The sequence below is a fragment of the Polyodon spathula genome, chromosome 17 (genome assembly GCF_017654505.1).
Source record: "Polyodon spathula isolate WHYD16114869_AA chromosome 17, ASM1765450v1, whole genome shotgun sequence".
Classification (NCBI taxonomy): domain Eukaryota; kingdom Metazoa; phylum Chordata; class Actinopteri; order Acipenseriformes; family Polyodontidae; genus Polyodon; species Polyodon spathula.
In genome coordinates, this window is record NC_054550.1 from 1,449,345 (window position 1) to 1,474,434 (window position 25,090).

Below are 25,090 nucleotides of genomic sequence, written 5' to 3' on the forward strand. Positions count from 1 at the left end.
TATTTGTGTTTGAGTATCTGTTATTTTGCCCTTGTGCACTTTATTTTTGTTTATTTATAATAAAACAGTTATTTTTTTGAACTGCAGTCTGTCTCTGGGCCTCTATCCACTCGCCAGCCTGCCACAAGAATATATTTACTTTGAAACTACACAAATATACTGTGATTTGCTGCCAAAACGTTTTCTGCTCAGAAGGGATTAAGCAAATTCATAACAGAAATTCAAGATAAACGCTGGTGCAAAAACTAATTCAGCATTCCCTCGCTGTTTGGTTCTTTACTTCAAATGGAGATAATGGGACTATCAGAAAACAGATCCCCGGAGTGAATCTGATCAATATTGTCTGTAATCTTCTTTTAAGGCATTCTTAGCTCACGTTGTTTTGAATATATATATATATTCATAGGAAAGGCGATCCTTTTGATTTGGGCTTTCAAGTTAAAGATCCATTTTGAATTCAATAGGGACGTGGGCTTGAAAAAGGATGATGTTCTCCTATCCATTTGGGTGGTCTACTCTGTACTGCACAAATACATTTTATATTGTACATTATCTGGATTTGAGATTCTAAACTTGTCTGGGGGCCCAGTTTTATTAAAGGCAAATTACTCTGTGCTAATTAATCAGTTCTAAAATGAATTAGCACGCAGGATTTCTTATCCAGCTATTGTGATGGAAATTAACAAACGAGGCATCTAAACTTTAACAGATATTAATTACATTTTACACCACAGAGATATTACTGGTAGAGACAACACTTCTGCACCTTGATACTGAGGCACCTTCTTAAAAAAGCCTATTGTAAAAAAAAACCTTTTAATATAGGATTGATACATAGGCATATTAAAATGCTTTGCATCATAATTAGAACGCTGTCCTTGAAACACTGGAAACCGGCCTGCTTGAAAAATATTTGCTGCCACAATAACAAATGCAATGTTAACAGATTTAAGTCAAGTCTACAGCCAAAATAGAAAGTGACCTTATTTCTAGTTTCACAAAATGATTTACCGCTGTGTGAATTTATGGATAAAGTAGCATTGACATATTTTTTTATTATTACTTCATTTGTAACAGTTATGATCTTTTCCTGTGAAAAAAAATGTTGCAAAATTAAACTTTAAAAGGACCTCCTTGGGAATGCTTTAAAAAAATAACATGCATTATGTTGCATTAAAGTTTCTTGTTATGCACTCTGAAATGTATGTAATGCAATTTAGTCGCAGCAATTTAAACAAGCAGAGACTGCACTCATTATCCAAGATATATGATTGGGTTCGATTTCAGCCACTCAGCCCTAACTTTAAAATCACAAAATCTCTCTTTCACCCAAACCCAGACACGCTGTGTTAATAACTCACACTCCTTTCCATGATATGCACTGAGAACCACCATATCACCTCCTCTTTCGTTTAAATTCTGCAGTCTGAGAAGGAGAGACTAGATTTGTAAGATTTGAAAAAAGCCAAAGTTTTTATATTTATTTAATACAATATCTTATGTTATTTATTTAGAATTGGACCCCATTTTAACAGCTGCTGCACATAAAGAAAACATGGTGGTAGTGGTGGTGGTAGTGGGGGGGGTAATTTCACCAGCATCTTAAACATATTATACATTTTTACATTAGCAGTTGCTTTGAAGGTCCAAGAATTCTGACCGATATCAAGTTTCCTTTCCAAAGCTATTACAGGATCCGATGTGACCCGAGACAATTGAAACAGACCTCACACCAGATCTGTATTCAAGCAGTACAGTGGTGCAGCACATATGCTCAGCTTCCACATATGTAATTCAAAGCACACCAGAGGCTGGGTAAAAATAATAATAATAATAATAATAATAATAATAATAATAATAATAATAATAATAATAATAATAATAATAATATAGTGTGTCTTACTACATTTTACTTCCTAAAGAAGTTTCTAGAATCTTCTCATAAGGGCACCCACACAATAATTATTAAATTAAAAAGCTGAAAATAAATACAAAGTTGTTAAAACCTACACTAGCTTTATGAGTCCAGTCCCCAGTGTACAGCTTGCATATGGAGTCATTGGATCATAAATTCCACACGAGCACCACCAATTTCGCTGGGGCCTGACCGCATCTATTGAAATGGCAAGGGTCCAGATTTTTCCTTCATCCAATTAAATCTTTCACTCGTGTGGTTAATTTAACAGTGCAGTCATCCAATATGTAAGAAGACTCCCGTTACCTTAAAAAGCTTTCCATTTTTTTCTCTTGAACTTGGGAGAAATGATACCCATGCCAAGAGATTTATTTGACTGATTTCAGGATGGGGTCTAGAAAGAATAACGATTTCTCAAAAATAAGGTGATACACTAAAACTTAAGCTTCTGTAGGTACTAGTGGAATAGCATTACTTGGCTATCATGCATTTATTTTGCAGTCCTCCAGAGACTTACTGCATCCATCTTCATCACTGTGGTCTCCACAGTCATTGTCCCCGTCGCACTGCCACTGAGCTGGAATGCAGGTGCACTCCCCAAAGGTATTCACCGCACATGTGAAATGATTTCGTCCACATGAGCATTCCGGGTTTCCTGCAATGGCTGCGAAACAAAAACAGACAAACTTGGTTATAGGGAATTGTGTTTTAGGTACATCCAAAAACAATTCCAGCTTCCAGTAACATCCAGTACTTCCCCCACGAATCCCCATAGCAACTGGCTTACAAAACTTTGGACTCCATTCCTGTATCATCGTGTCACTGCTTGCCAGCCTGTGATAACCATTTAACTAGCTAGCAACTCGACAACCAAAGAATAAGGGATGGTTTATGGCAGATACTGAATAGGAATTGTTGGTTTAACAAGCAAGCAGAGGGTGAAAAGTGCTCCACTGGCAGCAACTGTAACTACATTTTTAACATTCGCGCCATAATTTACAACTTAAGCCTCTAGGTTATAATATTAAAGTAACACATTTGCTCCTTCAGTTTTGAGCATTATTCAAGAATGCTGCTCTTTACATTCCCCAGGTCAGGAGCATTTTGCTCCTATGGTACAAATTTAAAGAGCGTGCTTTGACAGGACACCATGCACTGGAGCTTCCACTGCGCAGAAGCAGACTTAAAGAGACCAACATCCCATGTTAGAACTTGTCTTATTTCAACTTATAGAAATGGACAATAAGTGAACAGAAGACATAATCTAGTAACTTCCTGGACTCAAGACATGCACAGACATTTAAACTCTTTCATGGTGTTCCCATTGATCTACATTACAAAATAAGCATGTGCATCTCATCCCAAAGGTTACACTGAAGATAGCATTTCTAAAGCCCAGTTTACTGAACAATTATTCTCTGTACCAAGTGCAAACAGCCATGCACAGATTGTGCAAACTGGCCAGCAGGCTTCCGAGACCCCTAACCCCTGGGCAGAACAATGCTTAGCTGCAGAAACATGCCCTAGCTGTGTGAATCCCATCGCATCTACTGTACCACTGGATACCAGGCATTGGTTGAGTGCTGAAGTCCAAGGCCTAAGCCGTATGACCAGACACTACACTTAATGGAGAATATGTTTATCTAATTTAATTAGTATTGTTTTTTTTTTTACTTGGCTTATGGGCAGATACTTTATCCATTTTGGTTATTTGGCTCCAAAACATACTAAAATGCTTTAATTTGTGTCCTGTATCAGTTTCAATTGTACTACCCAATATACAAATTGATCAAATTAAATTTAGGGAAAGCAAACAGTTGCGTGCTGTCTTGTACATCTGTCAGGGTTTTGCTCAAGTCAAGCTCTATGCGCATAACTCTGTGCTAAACACCAATATGACAAGAAACATACGGCAAGAATATCATTTTTTTGATTTCTCATACAGCAACTCATACAGTACGGAGATAATGAATGTTCTTAAAGTTCAACGGTTTGTTTTTTAATCCCAATTACATGTTTTTGTTTTGCTTTCTAACTCTGAGATATGTCTAGTTAGTGCAATGGCAAACCAGGGTTTCTTTAGGTGAGAAAGCATCCCTGTTCACAGCAAGCTTCTCCCTACACTGTAAGAAATGTATACACTTCACATTAATGCAATTTGTTTTTAAGCATTAATAAAATAATGTCTCAATTAATCACAACTGAGTCCAACCACTTGAATGAGAAACTGTGTACTATAGCTTTTCCACAAGTGCACCATTTCATTCCTTCGTTTCATATGCTGATTTTACTACAAGATGAGTAATGGCTTCTTCTCATTAGTTTTCAGAGCCAGTAGTATTGGTTTACTTCTGTATTTTCTCAAGCTCAAGGACTATTACATTTTGCTTCTGTATTCACATACTTTGTGAAAAAAAAACTGAAAAAAAAATGTCTGCGTCTATCACAAAAAACGCAATTCATCAATAAACCAACAAAACCCTCTGAAATAGTATCTTTCACTTAAAGTGAAAAATGACCAATATTTGCCAATTAATCATCAGCGCAGTTACAAAGACTTGTAAAGGAGATCTATGTGGAAGCTTCTAGTTTTGTAAGGGTCTTGAATTCTGGACTCCTAACAAAGGATTAACTCATCACAGGAGGTCTGGCAAAAACCCTTCAAAACACTCAAGCCTTAGAAAATTAATGCTCTTTTCACCCATTCTCACTATTCTTAATTTTGTTTTCTCTCTTATGAATTGTCCAAGTGACAAAGGAAATTTTATACTCTAAAGTATTCCCTTCATGCCCCTGCTGGGGTCTTCATTACAGCTAGACCCAAAAGAAAATCTCGCTTCTCCTCAGAAACGAGGTACGTTTCTTTCATACACCTAGACCCAAAAGAAAATCTTGCTTCTCCTCAGAAACGATGTACGTGCCTTTCATACACCTAGACCCAAAAGAAAATCTCACTTCTCCTCAGAAACGATGTACGTTCCTTTCATACACCTAGACCCAAAAGAAAGTCTCGCTTCTCCTCAGAAACGATGTACGTTCCTTTCATACACCTAGACCCAAAAGAAAGTCTTGCTTCTCCTCAGAAACGAGGTATGTTCCTTTCATACACCTAGACCCAAAAGAAAATCTCGCTTGTCCTCAGAAATGATGTGTGTTCCTTTCATACACCTAGACCCAAAAGAAAGTCTCGCTTCTCCTCAGAAACGAGGTATGTTCCTTTCATACACCTAGACCCAAAAGAAAATCTCGCTTCTCCTCAGAAACGAGGTACGTTCCTTTCATACACCTAGACCCAAAAGAAAATCTCGCTTCTCCTCAGAAACAAGGTACGTTCCTTTCATACACCTAGACCCAAAAGAAAATCTCGCTTCTCCTCAGAAACGAGGTACGTTCCTTTCATACTGCTAGACCCAAAAGAAAATCTCGCTTCTCCTCAGAAATGAGGTACGTTCCTTTCATAGTGCTAGGCCCAAGCCTAGGGGCAGATTGTTGGCAATTTCTTCTCATCCTTGGTTCTATCTACATAACACTGAAAGAGGACCAAGGGGTAGTAGATATATAAAACATAGCCTTCTGGAGGGAAAAAGCGTTAATTATGAAAAGCAAATTCCATTAGGAGTGCTTTGGGAATTTGTTGCTATGTGGACGGGGAAACCTGACCGAATTGGGGTTTTCTTTGAAACTATGGGTGTATACAACAACAGTTGCCAAAAGTACTTAAATTTGTGAGCAGGCCTGCGATTTTTAAACAGTATTAGAGGTTTGGCCAAAACAACTGGTTATATGCGGCTTTTCATAAAACACCAAATTAAAGCCTTTTTTTAATTTTTTTTTTTTTTTTTAAGATTATTACACCATTATGTCATACTCAGCCACAAGAAAGAACAGAGTACTTGCCATGCATGCAGTGGATAAAAAAAAAGAGAATTAGGATGGAAAGCTCAGTCATCTCTAAACTCAAACTCCATAAAATATTTGCAAAAACTTTAACAGCATGACATCCTTTTTAAATGTTTAGAACACAAGCAATCACTGGATATTATTTTTATCTTTTGTGCACACAACACCAAATAATTATTCAGGTACGTTAAGCTTTCCATCATAGCTCTAAATACAAGAATCAACAGTACCACAATACTGACATGAGATAATGTATGCGTGTACAGTATGCATGCATGTAAATCTTTCCCAGAAAACCAATAATTATCTAAAAGGGCTAACTATGTAGACAAATATTCAACCTTTTTCAGTATCAAAGATAAAAACGATTTTAGAACCCTCTTTTCCCCCCACTTAAGATCAAACATCACAAAAACGCATAAAAAGAAAATAATGAAGAAAGAAAAAAGCTCTCAGCTGGGTTTTAAATTCTCCAAATTCCACAGTAAACTGTAGTCTCTGTGATGTTTGTCATCTGGCTGTGGCTACCTTTTAGCAATCACCCATGGTGCTGTAAAGCACAGGGTGTGTAAGTGAAAATCACTAGACAGCAGCGAAGGACAAGTGTAAAGCACATGTAATTGCTCTTCACCTGTGTCTTGTGAAATAGGATTCCTAAGCAGGAAGCCCTGTTGCTTAAAGTCTTTTGTCTCCAGAGGCTCAGATAATAAGATACGACTAAACTATCAGGGGGAAATGATATTGCACTGGAGGCTCACAATAAAACACTAGGCTTGACTAATCAGACAGACGCTGCTGGTCAGCAGGAAAGGTAACAGATCCATTGGTTTTGAAGCCTGCACTTTCGAATTTTACAGTTTCTCAGTTTAGTTTGGTTTCAAATCTACAACTGTCACGAGACATGCCTAATGACCAGGCATTCCTGTCCGCAGCTTGTCTAAAACCTATGTTTGTTTTTTGAAAAATAAACAATATTTTGGCTTCTCTCCAACTTTCCTTAAAGAATAATATAAGGCTGCATGTGCATTTTTGGTCAGCCTTATCAACTTACAGGGGCTGAACAGTAGCCTGGAGACTCGTCAAAATAATGGTGCAAAAACAAGACTGATGGGCCAAGACTGACAACTGACATCACTGACAGACACGAAAGAATACCAGTCAACGTCCGAGCCGGTGAACGCACCGTTTCTCTTAATTACTGTCTCAGACTTGCGCTGGAAACACTGTAGTTGCATGAAAGGCTGAACCCAAATCAAAATGAGATTACATTTGTCTTAAGCCAATTTTGTTTAATTTGGCTAGACAATCAGATTTAATTATTTGAAAGTAACTAAGTGACAGAAAGGGCCGTGGTACTGAGGGACTAGTGAGATTTCAGGATTAACTTGTCAGCAAACTGAAGGAAATGGTTCCTAAAGGCATCAAACCGCTATGAGGGGATAAACTTGATGGCAAAATCCTGCAATCTGCAATTTGGTTTCCACAAGGTTGAAGTATAACTTCTTTGTTATAATTCTTTCTTGTGAATAAAATGGTATAATGGCCTTTTCAGATATATACACCAAATAAGAAATAAGTCCCTTCCTTTACAGAAAAGAGTTGCTGGATTGATAATGATACAGAATTACTTTTAGAAACTGCCAATAGCAACTGAGTCCAGAAGCGTGATTGTGGGTAGATGCGAGGACCACAAATAAAATGACCAGACAACACAACCTGAATATGGTTTACAGGTGGTCCCCACAACAGAAAAAAAGACAAATTTCATGGATGAAGACCCTGTCTACAACTTTCACAGCTTGTCTACTGACAATTACAGCATGTGAAATAGTTCAGTTTGTATTTGCAAGCTAGTAGGGAGTTAGGAGCTGAAAAAGAGACAGCCACAGGCTAGGATCGTGGCCAAGGCTGTAGTTGAATAAACTACATGGGTGGCCTTCATCCCCAGGTGTGTTTTTCTATTGAAAATTAAAGCCAGAAAGGAGACCCCAGCTTTGAATATCTAAAACATGTTGACAGGACTTAAGATTCCCTTGGAAGCCTTTGCACAGCCATCAAATAACTCTTGAGGGAAACAAAGTTCCACATCTGAAAATGTAATGTCCATGCACTAATAGGGACAGACTTTCCAATTGATGTAATGGAGGCCCTTTCCCCCACCACTGGATTGCACTATTCAGATACCAAGCTATATACGAAGGGTGACTCACTAGAGACGGAGGTCCAGGGAGGCACTGTAAATGCTACTTACTTACATGCAGGGTCATATAAATCAGCATGGTTTTAATAACTCAAAAAATGTGTCAAAGATAGTAAAGGACCTGATAGAACAATGACAACACTGGGCAGCTATGGATGTCGTACCGATGGGGTGAATATAAATATTTAGCGGCTTGAATCATCCTAACTCAGCCTGTGCTGCTCTCCACCAATCAAATTTGTATGCCACAATTTGTCCCAGATGTATTTCTGAACAGTATTAAATATCTACTACTGGATTCCTACTGTACTGTAGCAATGTCTAATGTTTCCTGTGCTACCACAGACAGGGACTGTTTTGCAAAGCTTAACTTTTGTTTTAAAAAATGGCAAATTAATGTTTTGTACAGTGTGCACAGGTGTTTGATTGTTGTTAAAGTTTCATTACTAGCAAACGTTATTTAAATATTCTGTCAAAACAGTCTTTTTAATAACTTATGAAATTAAGCATTTTGAATAGAGCCACAATGTCAAACGACAATCATTGTTCTTTTTATATTATTATCTCATATCTCCAAAAATGATTTTACAATTAACTCAGGCACTTCACAAGCAGCATTTAGGTCAGCTAAACTGGCACAGTGCAATTGCTATAGCAGTTTCTAAAAGTAATACACTTTTTGAGGATTAGAATAATCTCTCCATTTCAGAGGAAAGCAGGTCTAAACTCTGCAGAGAGGTATGCAGTGATACCTTTATCATGCTCTTGATAAGATATCAGGCAACAGAAATTGCATTTAAAAATGTACCTTGACAGGAAACCATTGGGGAGAAAACTGGTGGTAGCAATGCTCTTTTTTTTCAAATGGAGATACTATTTTGGATGTTGTGCAAGAGATGGCTGTACATGTACAGCTATGGCTAAAAGTTCTGCATCACCCTTCAGAATGAACACATTTTACGAATGAAACCTGCTGAATAATGTTACGTTAACATATTGAGTTACATGACGCTTTGTAGTTTTCCATATGTTTAGGGAATCTAACATGAAACACTGTACTATTGTATTGCTACAGCCTTTTCTTTGATTACTTGATGTTAAATGGTGTTCATACAGTTATTTTTCAATTTGTTATTATGTTTCAACCTTAAAACCGTTGGCCAAAGCTGTACATATATTCTCCACCTCCAAATGGGAAAGCTTTGAAACAAAACCCCAGCAGCAAAGTCACTTTGGTAAAAATAAATATGTATGTATTTATTTCTGCAAAACACATTACTGTGCAAAGCTTAAGCTTTCTATAACTTTTCCAGTACATTATACAAGGATAGTATTTCTTTCAACCCAGTCCAGTACCCATATGTAATCAGTGAGCCTCCACTCAACATGCACGGTTAGTGTGGTTTCTGATTAATATGACAATAATTCGTCATTTAAGACTTAGCTTTCCCATGTCCCCTACTAATTATCCATTTGCATTTTTAACTCATGTCATTCCAAGATTTAACTAGTGCGGTCCTAACCTAACATGCACATGTTCCACGCAGCTGATGGAAAGACAAATAGATTTCTTGTGTCTATATCCAGTTTTTGTAATATAAATAACGTATAAAGGCGGAATACTGTAGACTTGGGATTTAACAGTTGCACAGACATTCATAGCTTTACTTTCTCCAAATGCAATATGCACCCCAGCCCTCTACTATACCTGAATTTTACAGCAGAAATCATGCATGCCAGCTGTAACATCCCTGCTCTTCCCCTGACCCCAGCATCAGCCCTTTCCTTATCCTCACTGCTGTGGAGGAAAACATTGCAGTCCTGTTCTCGCTTCCTCATCTCCGTACTTTATTAAACCGGGTAATCTGATCATGGGATCTATTCAATCACGTTCTTAAGTAGAAGAGGTGACAGGTGTGCGGGGAAGCACAGTGCATCACTGTCAAAGCGTATCAAACTGCCAGACTCATAGCAATATCATGAGAGTAACTGCATTATCACTCTCAAACACACACACATATGTTTGCATTCCTACAATTGTGGGGACTTTTCATTGACTCTCACTATATTTTTACTTATTATTTCTAATTCCAGTCAGACAAAACTCCACACAGGGTCGACAAACTAAATATTTTGGCACTTTTTTTTTTTTTTTAAAGCATATTTAGTTCTTAAAAACGTGTTTTACAAAGTGGGGATGTCCCCACAATGTCGTTTTTTCAGGAGTTACTATATTTCTCACACACACGCACCTTATCATACCAGTACTGCATTGCAATGGTGTCAGCTTATTGAAGGAAAAGAAAAATAAACTGAGTTTTTGGTCTAAATTGCGAGGAAGTTGAAAGGATAAGAACAAGGTAAATGTGTCTGACCCGACTTGGGTTCAAATTTGTTGTGGGGGAAGCTACAATGACAGGGGATTTAACTAGCGTTGATCTGGTATATTTAGTTATAATATTGTGGTAATTTGGTGCTTATTTAGTACAGATCCCTTGGAAAAGTGTGCAGCTAGAAAAATGAGAAATCATTGTAGGTGATCAATTTCAAAATAGACCATATAATGTATCAACTAACCATATAGTACTAATGAAGGCTTAATGAAAGACAAACATTGGATCAACATTAAAAACTTCTTGAAATACCTCACTTTACTTGTGATATGTTAAAGTAGGCATAATACATACATTGTCAACCGTGGTTAGGATAAAATTATCATACAAATGATCATTCTTTCTGTTTTTCTACACATATCTATCATTCACACACACATACCCATTCAAACACACACCAACTCTCAATAAAAATATCTCTACCCCATATTAAATAATAACTAATATGAAAAAAAAATGTATCAAGACATTGCCGTACAAGGTGTGCATCATCATGGCTTTAGGCAGGGTCAGTCCCTCACTGTAATATTGAATTGCCTGTTATTGTGATTGTTATTCTACTGGCGATAGAGCCGTGAGTTTATTATGTATTGTGCATGCTGTTGATCAAGTGTGTTTGATATACGACGGTATTGCTGTAATTTGATTAAGGAGCTTCCACTAAGGAAGTTGAACATCAGTTACTGATGATACAACCTGCTAGTCATTGGTATACAGTATCCAGTGCAAAAGAACAAAATAAATATTTATACCAGTGAGCGCGACTGATGACGGTTTCCTGCGTTTTTAAATACCTCCTGTGAAAAGTGTGAAAGTGATGTGATTGAGGGTGGGGGTAAGTTCGCACCTTTCACCCCATTACATACCCACACTGCCAAGATAACACCCCAGACTTGGCACTGAAAGATTGGATTTGAAATGCTCATTAAGATGTGTATCAATACGACAAGCAGCCATAGGAAACAGTGTCCAAAAACTGGGCCTTAATACCAACAGTGTCCTCTCTCTGCTGACACACTGGCAGGGGTCTGACAGCACATGTATAGAACTGGATACAGCATACGAAAATAAAGCTGACACAGGAAAATGGAATGACAGTTTTTCTGGGGAGACAATACGCCATTAGTCAAGCCACATACTGTATATCCCATGAATGTCAACCATTTTAAATGACTTTGGCCTCCCATTGGGTCGGAGTGGTTTTGTGCGGAATGAGCTGCCACCATCAGAAAAAGAAATCAATGGAACTGAGACCTCAAACATTCAACATCTGTACGGGGGTCTTTGTTAACTCTGCTATGGACTTAATTTGAACCCTGTCGTAGACACGACTCAGCACAACAGTTTCTGCTCCCCATACGATCCAGAAGTCACTGGCCAGTTATGACATTAATATCAAAGCTCACATTGTAGAAGTGTAACGGGGGCTGTTGCTCATTCATTTTCTTTGGGATCGGAGTTGCCAAGTTTTTGTGCAAAGAAAGGGAGGGAGGGAGGGAGAGAGTGATGGAGGAGAGTGAAGAACTCAGTCAGTGTTAATTAAACAATTTAATACTTGTACATCACAGGACGCATTCTCAAGAAGGGTAAACACCAAATATGGATTCCTCTGGTTGTCCTAATCTGAGCTCCATGGCAATTAGGAATTCACTGTTTAAAAGGATTCCCACTTTAGACATTGCAGTCTAAACACTACTTTATTCATACCTCATAACAATCAAACCTTCCATATATCCAACCTTCACTAAACTAGATGTCAGTTGGAGTTTCATGTTCTCAGTCTTCACACCCCTCACTGTTATGACGTATCAAGGAATGTTAATGTCAATAGCCAGAACTCCATAAAATTATGCATATGACAGCTTGTCTTTATAATAGCCCTACACACCAGTATGCAAAGATGAATGTTGGTGACGGTTCGTGGGTTTGAAAGTGTAAACAGCTGCTGTGTTAAACAAGGATCTTCTTTGTGTTGCTGCAGTTCAGTGTGGAAGAGTTATCACTTAGCTGGGTGCCCAAATGAACTTGTGAACTCCTGTTCCAGGAGCAAGCATGGCACTGATCCCTAAACACAGAAACACTCACAACAGGAGTCGAACGCCTAAATTCACGGGGAAGGTTTTTCATCTCCCTGGTTGGTAAAAAACTACCCTCAGGAATGATTCCAGGAACATCTATAGCATGCAAGGGAGGCATATTGGCAGATTGCCTGAAGCTGATCAGGAATGTCCCAAATTTCAAAATTCTCCACTAGTGTAGGTACAACGTTTCTTCTTGGTATTAGCAGAGCCTCATTTCGATCTGATAATGTGCCTTAATGAATGGATCATTGTGAGATGCTGAAGGGAGTACAGCCTTTCCTGCAACAATCAACAAAGCAAGCTGAATTTGTCCGCCCGGCAAAAGGCAAAGAAGCCTATTGCAACTGGTTAGCTTTGGGTTCCCAAAGGAAAATTGTAACCCCTAGTAATTTGCTGACCGTGTAACGTCCCTGCTTGTAATCCTTGATCACTGAATTCTATGTGACCTCTTCAGCCCTCTAAAAAGGAATAATTTGTGCCACTTTCTAGTGCCCTGTTCAGTGCTGAGGTTCATAATGCCTATCTTTCACTTCTATAAGCAATTAATGAAAAACAATAAAAAGGTGGCATTTTGTCGAAAAAAATTGTCTAAAATTAAAGCAGATAATAAAGTTCATTTCAACAGTTAGGCATGAAAAGTACGCTTTGAATAAACTGAAATTAAATGATATGAATTGATACTGGACTGCATTTAAATAGTGTTTGAAAAACATGTGACGTTGTACGGTAAAACTGAAGTATTACAAAAAATTTAACATTTTTGCATTCTCACTCCTCACCATCCTCACACTGGAACAGTCGACTAGACCAACCACAAACACGTTCTGATTTCACAGAAACAGCCAGGCCACAATTAGAGAGAGCGAGGGAGGTCTGGTACGAAACAGAATTGACTCGCTGTATTCAATGGTGGCTGAGGCAGATCTCAAAGCACATCAAAGCACACTGTTCAGGACAACTAAATCCCTCCACGTGGGGTAAGGCACTCCACTGCAGAAACCACACCGCCCCCATCATCAGTGAAACTCAGATAGAAGCTCTGAAGTTTGTGTTATGCTTGCCAGAATGAAGAAAAAAAAAAAAAAAACGTAATGTTTCTTAACGTGTATTACGTTTGCTTATTATATTTTACTTTATTTAGATGGATATATATATATATATATATATATATATATCTATAATATATCTATATATATATATACAAAAATTTAAAAAGCTACTGGAACAATTGCAATAAAAAAAATCACAAGGAAACCAGACACAGTCTTTTTTTTTTTTTAAACCAATAAACCCGTTTTTTTTCTTTATTGGTTCCAAATACATACCCTCTTTAACTAGTTGGCTGTAAATTATTTACACAGGCAGTCTGTGTTCAGTTTTAATGTTACACATAGTAACAAATTGTCTTAACTAACTTTGGTCAAACCCTAACCCTAACCTGAAACCTCACACTGTGGTTTGTGTAACTGTTTTGTGTTGAACGTGCCAATTATGTATCTACTATACAGAAACATTCCAGAGACAGATTTCCAAAGCTCCATTTTTTAATTTTTTTTCAAAGAAAAAATAAGTCCAAAACTAACAGGAAACAACAGCTTAAATCATGAACAGTATGATATTTAAAATAGAGGGGAGTAATGGTTAGATAATATGTACCAAAGTGTTGAAATATAAAAAAAAACAAAAAAACAAATGCACACAAAATTAAAACCCTTGGGTTACATTTCATGTCGTCCTATGAAAATAAATGTAATCTGAATTAAATGATCACAAGAAAAATGAGAAGCTGCCTACATATATATTATCACAATGTGTAGCATCCCAGAGAAAAGCGAGCACAGGCTGTCCTCTGGCAAGTGATCAGCCTGCAATGAAATCCTACATTCAAGTCCTGTTATCTGGACTGTGGATTCAGCCCACAGTGCCAAAGGAATCTGGTGTCTTAGGTACTGTATGCCCCTTTGAGACATTTTATTAAGCAGTTCTCAACATCAGGTAAAAGAAAGATTGGACTACAAATAACATTAAAGTGAAAGATGGCAGTATAAACAGTTAAACTGCAGCATGGCAAGCAAAAGAGGAGAAAGAAAAGAAGGCGAACCTTAAATAGCTAAATGTGATTGCTTATTAGTAACTGCCTTGAAAGTATCTAATTAGGCAAACAAACCTTTTAAACTGGTTGAATAAATTAGAAATCAATGGTCTTAATTAATACCAACTGTTTAAATTATTATTATTATTATTATTTTTTGTTAAGTGTACTACAACTTTCAAAATAATGCTTCTTTTAAAAAAAAGTTTTAACAATTTAGTCAGCATCTGTCGTATACATGTCTTTGCTCCATGCTGGTGACTACATGGATTAAGGAAATAATCACAAAAAGCCAGTTATCTATACTACACATTTTATAATATTAATCCACAGTTTTACAAGTTCTTGTAAAACCTGTGTCCCAGGCATTGCTCCAAAATGTTAAGTACTGCTGTCAGTCTGTGTGCCGAATTACTTCTGGATGTGGAGAGTTTGTATTGATCTGGAGCCAAAAGAAACATTAAAACGCATACAGAGCACTAAATGCAGCAGGTTTTTCTGCGTGTACGGTACTGTATTAGAGGGGTTACTAATTCAGGAAATTGTTCTGTAGTTTTATGAGGTTTTTTTTTTTTTTTACTAATTTTGTACAGCCTAAAGTTGGCCTAAAGGGACTACAATAAGTGGCTCTTGATCTTTCTCTCCACTTGGTCCTTATCTCCAACACAAAATACTAGTACTATAACTTTCTAAGCTGTTGTGCAACACAAATATAAAAACTGGAACTGGTAAAACATGGATTACAATGTCTAATAAACCAGTATTAAATATTATTCAAAACACATTTTGAACTATGCACTAAGAGGAGGTACGAGGTTACTCTGAGTTGCGAGTAACTGTAGGAGTGAAGGGTTTGTTTAGGTGCTGTGAACGCCAGGCCAGGCTCTCGTTGAACCGCACAGAGTCATGGAAACACCTAGCAAAGCTCTCTCAAACCTATCTAATATTAGTTCACCAGTTGCGTGACTCAAATCACACAGACCAGAAAAACAAGTAGAGTACAAATACAGTTTTGATAATGAAAAGTAAAGCAGACCTGCTTGGTGGTTTGATTGGTTAATTACACCAGTCGGTTGGGGGTTGGTAAGATATGCATTAACAACAGGTTTGCATGGCTTGTGCAGGTTGTTAATGAGAAGACCAAGGTGAAAGGCTGCACACACACACACACACACACACACACACACATACACACATCAGCAGTTTTGGTTTTTTAGCTGGTTGCTTCGGACCTCAAATGATTTTTCTGCTGAAATCTGCTATACTGCTCCCCTCTCCGAACAGATTTTCCTGGATTAATACTCCCATTATGCACCTCATCAAACAGTCTACAATCCTGTGGCACCCCCGCTATTCACGATCATGGTCTGCAATTAAGAACAGTGAATTTGTCAGCTAATCAGTCACTTTTTTTATTAGCTCCTGCTTGACGGAAACCCCTCTTCTTTGGTTGTTCTGGCTGCATGCACAGGCTTGCCATCTGAATGGCATGTTCCATGAAAGGGACTGGTCAGTACTTTTGGTTTCTGTAAGGCAAAACCTGACAAAGAAACATTTGTTATCATTGAACTTGTCTCCCTGTCCATTCACTGGGACGAAGCAACTTCATTTTGGAAGTGAAAGCTTAAGACAAGGGGGGGAAATCAGCAGGTTGGAGCATTGAGGAATCCCCGTCTGTTTCAACAGGCCTCTTTGTGCTCAGACCCTCTTTAAATGCTCTTAATGAGCTCCAGGGGGGTTACAAAAGATGAGCTACTCGTAGTGTTAACTCATTTTATTCCAAACTCCAACGAGTGAGTAAGACATCGCAGCACATGGACCGTAAATTGATCTAGTTACAGTCAACTTCAGTGGGCTATCAACTCCTGCTGTTTAAGAATAAATGAAAGCCGTCATGTTCCAAGACGAAGAAAAGGAAGCCGATTTAAAGAAACGAAACAGTTAACCTGAGGTTTTGTTTTTTGTTGTTGGTTGTTTTTTTTGGTCTATTCATACTAATGTATATGTATGGCCAAATCTTATTGACCAGTTTTAAGGCCCCCTTCCTAGTCTGCCCAGCAGGATGCCTGAAAATGGCGTGTGAACACTTCTCTCCTCTCCAGCTCAATGGGAAAGATGAACAATGGTCACTGCCAACCGGGTACACCGAACAACAATTCATCTCTGCCCGCAGCTATTTAACTCCACCGCCACCCCCCCTCCCCGCAGCCTCCTTTTTTTTTTTTTTTAACATTGGCAAAGCAACACCAACAAAATTAAATAAAAAGTACAAAAAAAAAAAAGATTAAAAAAAAAAAGAAATACAACACATTTTTTAGGGTTCTCAGGACCTCACTGACCTTGCTTGCAAATAATCAAAAGGTGAATCAATCTAGCCGATTTCTTTTCCCACCAAGAACCGCGTATTGCGTACTGACGACATTCGCGCTGAACAAGAACAGCTTTTAAAGCTCGAAACGGTTGATTTTTAAACAAATCATATGACCATTTCCTTGAATTTAAAAAAAGTGTAACTAAATTAACTTATTTCTGTACAATACTACTATTTTTAATTATTTCAACAGATTGTTCATTTATGTTCCTGATCAGCTATTTGTATGCAGACACCCAACAAGCAGACTTGTGAACCAATTGTATGTTTTTAGTCGTCCCCCCCCACCAAAAACACATCAGTCTTAGTTTTTTTCATCACTTTGAGAAAAGCAATACACCTACTACATCACCCTATTCCTTATGTACTGGTACCAGCATATTCACCACATCTGCATATTCATATAAATTAGTACTGGATTTGCTTTCTGGGAACGTACTACAGGGGGCATTTGTAGAAGCATACAAAACCGAAGATTGGACTCAAAAACTTCCACCCGGTTTATTTCCAACCCCATGAACACCGCCAACACCACAATGCATTTTGTTTGCAAGCCGCTTCCTACCGGGACACTGAGCATTTAAAACATACCTCTGAGATTCAAACAACCACCACAAAAAAAAAACCCAAAAAACATCCCTGCAGTTCCCACAGTATTTCACCTGTCAAGCAATTCTGCTGTAGAACGAAGGTTTACCTCCTGCTAGGCTAAGTCGAATAGCGACATTGTTACTTTGGTTTATGAAGACACGGTATATCTGTTTTTTTTTTTTCTTTGAAGCACACACATTATGTATTGAGTAAGCAAACCTTCTTAAAAGGCTTTGTGCTGAAAACACTGGGAGCTCTTGTGTGGCGCAGAAAATATTTCATGGAAAAAGCATAGTAGTACAAAAAGAAAAGGTTATATTGGTGTAAATTCAAATAGTTTTGGAAATGCCCATGGCATGGTGGGCCTGGGTGACGTCAGTATCCACTAAACGTATCAGGTTAAGCTTTGGTCATTGTCTGAAATACTTACTGCACATACACAAACATGGCTTTTGTCACCATGCAAGACACACCACCAGTTAGCATGGACTTAGCAAAATTGTTTAAATGGATTTTATAGAAACGCCAATTGCCACAGACACTAATAACATCACCTGATATAAAAGAAATGCAGAAACAGTTCTGGAAGTTGCTCCAGTTTTGAAACACCAGTGCATTAGATAATTAATAATCAATTGTCAGATTGGAATCTGAGCTAGAAAAGAGTGCTTATCCTTGTTCCAGGAGCACTTTATCCAGTACATAATGAATTGCCCTATGGGAGAAATTAATTTCTGCAAACCTTGGTATAAAACAGACAACTTTACCTTCTCACTTGAGGAAAAAATACCTTTACTAGAGTGACATGAATACACTAGACACTGAGTGGTCCCAGGTTGAGGACCATAGCCTGTAAATTGAGATCATTCCTTAAAAACAGAGCCTTCAGGCCCTTTTAGAAACCAAAAGCTGCAAACAAAATTACTTTTCGAAACTGTGCTTCATCACAAAGTGCAGACCTGCAGACCAGCAATAGGAAAATAATAATGCAACAATAATAACAATAAGCAGATAAGCTGCCGTTGTACAGGGAACAGTCACTTTTATTCTGCAGCTTTCTGATGTAAACAAATACAGCACATGTGTAACTTTTAATTGTACAGGCATTGCATCAATTGGTACTGGAACAAAATATTTACACTGCCAGACTTTTCATTTTTTTCATCAATGATTCTAAATTAATAATTTTATTATTGACTCTGCAAATGAATAAAATGCATTTAAAAAAATAGGTATTTCACATGCATGTAAAAGACTACCATACAGTCTTGTAATGTTTGAACAGTGCTGAAACCTATGCTCTGGGCCACGAGGACCAACTATTTTCAGATTCTGGAAACAGTGATTACCTGACAATGCAGAAAACCGATAGCAGCTTCTAACATTTCCAAAATGATTTTTCATTTTTTTTTACGTTTTTATCAGAGATGTTTGGGCATGTCACATTAATGATATGCTTCTTTTGTAATTGTAGGTTTTCTCCCCCTTCTGTTCCTGCCTGTGTATCATACGCTTATTTTAAATAATGGGCTTTGAGTGCCAGTGATGTTTTATTATTACAGTTATCTTTATTTTCCTAAATCAGTAAAGGGTACACTACTGGGAAGGTCCTAAGTAAGCATAAGTATATATTTTTTATATACCAAGTTAGACATGCTACTGTAGTTACTTTGAAGCATCTCTTTCCTCCACTGCAACAAAAAGCATTGCATGTCGAACAGCTCTGTGGAACAGTACTCAGTTAATTCAGCACTTGGCAGCTAAATACAAATAAAAAAGTAATTACAATGTTACCTTTCTTGTCAAACAAACATTAGCATAATTAGTTCCTGTGCAATTGCTGAAACATATCAGCCTTCACATTTGTGTCATCTTATCTAATTCACATGCAGAGAAAAAACAGGATCTCCAACAAATTAATTCAGCTAGAAGCATCTCCTAAAATGATATCATCCATCACAGTACCCTCATGTCAGTACTTCAGAGAATGATGCATATTACAGTGAATAAAGGTCAAGCCTTGGCTCCATCCATCAACAAGGGCTTGGGAGTGTCAAGGGCAACCATTTTTTAAAGGAAGATTATTCTTTTCCAAGGCCTGTTACTATGATTATCATGTTCTATCTGTAATTTTAAACACTTAAATCATACAAACCTTATAGAATATCTTCCTTGTCTAATGCGGTACAGTACTGCTCATATACTACACTGAAGAACAAAATATGATCTTTTCATTGTACATTGTATTGGCCTTTAATATGCACTGATCTTTACTTCCACCAGTTTCTTTTTCAGTCGTACAAGGCTGGTCTGTGGCAGGTTATTCCATAAAGGTTTTAGGAAATCTGTTGATCCCAGTCCTACACTAACTCAATAGGACCATTTCCCAGCAGGACACAGCTAATGATTGTCTCTATTGCAAGTAAACAGCAGTCTCGGATTACTAAAAATGATATGCAGCTCGCCAGCTTGTGACTCATTAAATGAAAATTTACGAAGACTGCAAAATTTACCAGTCATAACCAGAATCTCCAGTCTGTCATCTATATCTAACAAAGAGACTAGGCTTGGCATGCCTGGCATCTATATACACTGGCATTTTCATTTTCTACCTACCTTGTTCTCCCACATCATACATGGGGGCACCTCTTTTTTTCTAATGATGACAAGAACATTTAAAACAAAACAAATATCACTGAAGGAAAAACATAAAACTCTTTCCTGTACAAGGCATGCCCGACCTACTGGCAGGAACCCACACGAAACAGCAGACAGCTGTCGGGGTCTTCACTGCCTGGCTTCGGGACTTCAAGACAGTTGGCTGCTATCGGAATACTCTGTACTTTGATTAAAGCAGGATCAGACAAACCTGCCCTTCAGAGAGGAGGAACATTTCAATAAAAGAAAAAAAAAATCCAAGATGAAAGCATCTGGGTTTCATGACATCCATGTGTTTAAAAAGCTGTAACACAGGGATTAATGTGGTTTAGCAACACAGTTGTTAAACAAATCTGACTTGAGCATCAGGTTTCAAGAAGAAGCACTGTGTTGGCAATTGCATTATTGTTATTGTTATTATTATTATTATTAATTTGGGTTGTTTTTTTTTTTAACCAAAGCAAGTGCCTAATTTCAAAGCTCCAACTTCTTGCCGGCAACTGGTTAATTAAAATTAAAATTGTAACACTTATTAATAATGGTGCATCATGTAAACTAAGGAAATGAACAGTGCAGGGTGATGCATTTAATAGAAAGAGCTTATAAAAGTATACATGCATGTGCTGCTAATTTAGCAGTATGTTTATCCATTATTCTGAGAGTTCAGTTTCACCTCAAGTCAATTCCTAATGGTGGTAGCAACTTTTAAACAAGCATCTGGTGTTAAAATGACTCTGCTGCTAATAAAAATACGGCACTCGTGATCCATGAAGGATTAACAGTCTGATTGGAGGTTGGGGGATTTTCAGAAGCCAGATTAAGAGATTTCTTTACTTGCTTATTTATTTGGTTGGTTGTTGAAGGTAGTTTCTTTCCAAAGAAAACGATATTAAAAGACTAAGCAGCAGGGTTCCATGTAGCGTTATATGTCCTCACATTTTGCTCCAACTGTTTAAATAATGTACGTGTAATTTTACTTTTCATTGTTAACATCCGGACGACTTTTGCACTGTGGTTGCAGATCTGTCCTCTAAATCACTGCAGTAACAGCGATTAAAAAACATAGCAAGTGCTCTGGCTTTTCTGTTCCATACCACTTCATGGATCGTTATTGCTGTGTTACCCGTGTGACAATGTGGGCAGTAATCCTGATCACTACTTTAGAGCAGACATTTTGAAAAGAGCTTTGGAACAGACTTTAAAGTTAGCAGTGTAAAAAGTTGTCAGGATGTTAAAGGAAAAGAAATCACAGGTACGTTATTTAAACAGTTGTAGCACCATGTGGAAACCGTCAACTCCTTTTAAATAACTTAGAGAATACCTATCCACTTGGTGGTCCAGTGGAGAAAGGGGCTTGTTATCAGGAAGGTCCCAGTTCAATCCCAGCTCAGTCACTGACTCACTGTATATAACCCTGAGCAAGTCACTTAACCAACTTATATAACTAGCAGCTCCTCTCTAAGTTGCTTTGGAGATAATGACTAATAATAATAATAATAATAATAATAATAATAATAATAATAATAATAATAATAATAAATATCCACTAACATGTAGTGCAAATAAAATAAACTTCTTCCATTTATTCTGGGAATTGGTGTTAAGTTGCAAACAAGTTAACTGTGATTAAATGCAGAGTCAGTGCAGTTAATTGCCTGTGGCTGTTAATTAGATTGAGTAAGGACTATAGTTCTAGACAGCAAAGCTGTAAATCAAATGAATGTGCAACCATTAAACTGCTCTGCCATGTTATTTAGCGCTCTCCCCAAACAAAAAGACTCTTGTTTTACAAATAAGCAGCTCATGATTGCTAATGCTGTTAACATTAAGCAAAGCAATAGAGAACAGTTTTAATATAATGGATTGCCTGGCGTTTCACCGCTATGAAACTGACAAATCTATAGATATCGCCGTGCAAATACAATGAAGAAGCTAGTACAGCGAGACACGCTAAACACTACGACTGACTCGAAATGCTTAAGAAATTTGCATTAGTTCTCAGAAATAAATGACTATTTGTAGAACAGAATGGTGACTCCAGGCCTCCCTCGTTAGAAAAAGCCACTGATCAGTTCCTCTTTGGAATCTCCCTTAATCTCTTGTGTGGCATAACCAAGGACTGAGTCATTCTCTTCTAAGCTTGCAGTATTATTGATAGAATCCTGCAGGAAGACCATTCCCAACGACATGGTCCATTTGCAATGCACAATTAGGAAGATTAAAACAAATGGCACCCTAGCAGCGGCCAGCGCTTCCTGCTTTAGTTGTAAAGTTTCCAAAGATGCCCAGCGTGGCAGACAGTCCCAGTCGTGACACCTCCAAGCAATCCAATTTGAATGTCTAAAAACAGCCACTAAAAACATAACGAGCAAATGGACTTGCAGTGAGTCTTCACAAGCAAGATGCATACTCCCAGAACAGTCCTCATTCATGGTATACTGTCTTACACTGCTAATGATATAAAGTGACTTAGAATCTAAATTCTGGCCTATAGACACATAGCATTCTTCACATTCCCTTGTTTTAAGACCAATGCACTGAATTACGGTTCTTAATTTTCCCATGATAAAACATTAGAAAAGCCAAGAAATAAATATAGAACAACGCCTTTATTAAAAAAAACCACACATTGGCCCAATTTCTTTGGAAAGGTTGCACGCATTGACAAGGAGCAAAATGTAACTAAAAAAAAAAAAAAAAAACCTGGCTAAAAGTAACAGGCTCTACCTATAAAGTTAAAAACTATTTAATATTAACTCTTTCCACTGGAGGAGGAAACAACTTTGGGTTCATAAGTACATTCTAAGCATATTTTACTTGTATCTTAATAGTCATACATGGTTACAAATTCTGTAACCTACGTTCGCACACCCTTTTTTGTTTTTGAAATGGCCACAATGCACAGTGATTCAATGTGAAATTCAGCAATTCTGGTCTCAGCAGAGTTTTATTCATGGTACAAACCAGTAGTTGTGGATATGTTTGGCTGAATGGCCGAGGCTCCACAGAGCTCAAGCAACCACTTAGAAACCCCAGGGAACAGCCTCTTGGAAGTTTGGACTGGCATTAGTCTGCTATTCATAAGGCCAGCACAGCAGTAAACTTAATCATCATCATTTCAGAAGGGAACAGGACTGAATGCACGGGGGGGGGGGAGTCAAAAACACAAAAAACCTGAAGGTTAAAAATAACAGAAAGAGAAAATCTCACAGCCAATTTTAAAGCAGCAAGCAACATCCACAGAATCTCTTATTATCTTCAAAGGCCCGTTCCCACTGTTTCCTGGGGTCTCAGTTTGTGAAGGCCCCCACTGATTTGTCAGCTGTGATGAGTGGGTCCAGAGCCATTCCCACAATCCCCTGCAGAGGGAAGATTCTCCCACAATGCCCGGCAGGGGTGCAGACTAAACAAAAGCTCTTTTGGGTGGGTTTCTTTTTTATTTTACTTAAAAAAGAACTATTCTAGGAAGAAAAAAGAAAGAAAAAACTGAAAATAAAAACAAAGTCATTACAACTCAACAGGTGGAACATTTTTGGTTTTTCATCATTTTCTACTTTTTTCTATTTTTAAGGAGGATACATACTTTACAAAGTTTGCCTTTCAGTGAACAAAATCGTTTCCCATGCTTTAAATGTAGTTATTTCACATAGACAGAAAGTAGTATAAAGAAGGCCATTGAAACAGCAAAGAATATATCTTAGTGTATGAGCGCGTGTTCTGGTAGCTTGTTAATGCACAGGACTACAAAGCAAAGTCACAGTTCTCAGTCTTCTGGTATACAATAGAAGAGCTACAAGGAGGACGCATGCAACACTTCCCCCCCTAACACTCTGTAAACATGCATGCCCTGTTGGAGGGGTTTGAGCCTTCTTTTGGAGGGTGAAATTCTTTGGAAGTAGTGACTCGTTTTATGCTATGAGCTATTTAGGGCACAAAGAAACCTCAACAGGTGAACAAAGCCCTAATAAAATTCAAGGGCCTGCATTTAATTGTCTTGGAGGGTCAAGTATTTCTAGATTTAGCTCCATGACAGATGCCTCACCTCCCTCCTCTCTTTTCCAGACACACGATATGCTAGGACTCACACAGGACCCCTTTGGCTGGAAAATGAGTTAGGAATTCCTGACAGGACGGGCAATCTGAGGCAAGCAAGGTCTGGAAGGAGAGAAGAAGTCAAATTTTATGTCTCGCAGCCTGCCAGCATGGATCATAATAAAATGTCTCTCCCTGGCTCTCAGACTCTTCAGGGAGGTGAAGTACATTAGGGGTACATTTTCATGAAACTGGTTTCATTTTTGCTTTTGTCATGCCCGTACGTGTGTTTTTAAAATCATCGTTTATTACTGTTTATGCACACATGGATATTTTGTGTGTCTGAGGCAAGTCTGAGCAGATAAAAAAAAAGAAAAAGAAAAAAGCATACATTATAAATTACTCAATTCCAACGAACTCAATAAAATCAGCAATGTTACTTTTACCATCAGACACAACAGGCAGCTGGGTGCTCTAGAAAGACTCTGATCTGCCTGGAGGGATCATGTTTTCTTTTCTGCTTGGTTCAGCGTTACATTCAGAGTTAAAAGGGAAAACTAAACCTGCATGCTATGACTGTCTTGTAATATCTCTAGTCTAGTCAAATTAGCTGGACAAACACTTGTCCTTCGACAGCCAAACATCTCCAGCAAGCTGCTTGTCATCTCAAAAGTGTGTTGCACAGATTGCAACCCTGTTATAAGATTCAAACCAACTCTTGCAAAAAAAGACAATACATATGTCCTGTGGTTATTGTCACTGGCAGGATTTCAAAAAAGCCTCAGTTAAATTGTAAATAAAATGTTGTCTTGAACTGATTCAATCATTCTTTTAGTTAGAAAATCATGAGATGCATC

The 25,090-nt window shown here is 37.8% G+C and overlaps 1 protein-coding gene across 4 annotated transcripts in view; it reads right to left on the reverse strand.

The window, feature by feature from the left end:
- Window positions 1–25,090, reverse strand: part of LOC121330246 (low-density lipoprotein receptor-related protein 4-like) — an 80,575-nt gene that overhangs the window by 40,346 nt on the left and 15,139 nt on the right. For all 4 annotated transcript variants that reach the window (XM_041276602.1, XM_041276601.1, XM_041276604.1 and 1 more), the window contains exon 2: window positions 2,433–2,579. In XM_041276602.1, the coding sequence (XP_041132536.1) occupies window positions 2,433–2,579 (147 nt within the window). The remainder of the gene's footprint in view (window positions 1–2,432; window positions 2,580–25,090) is intronic.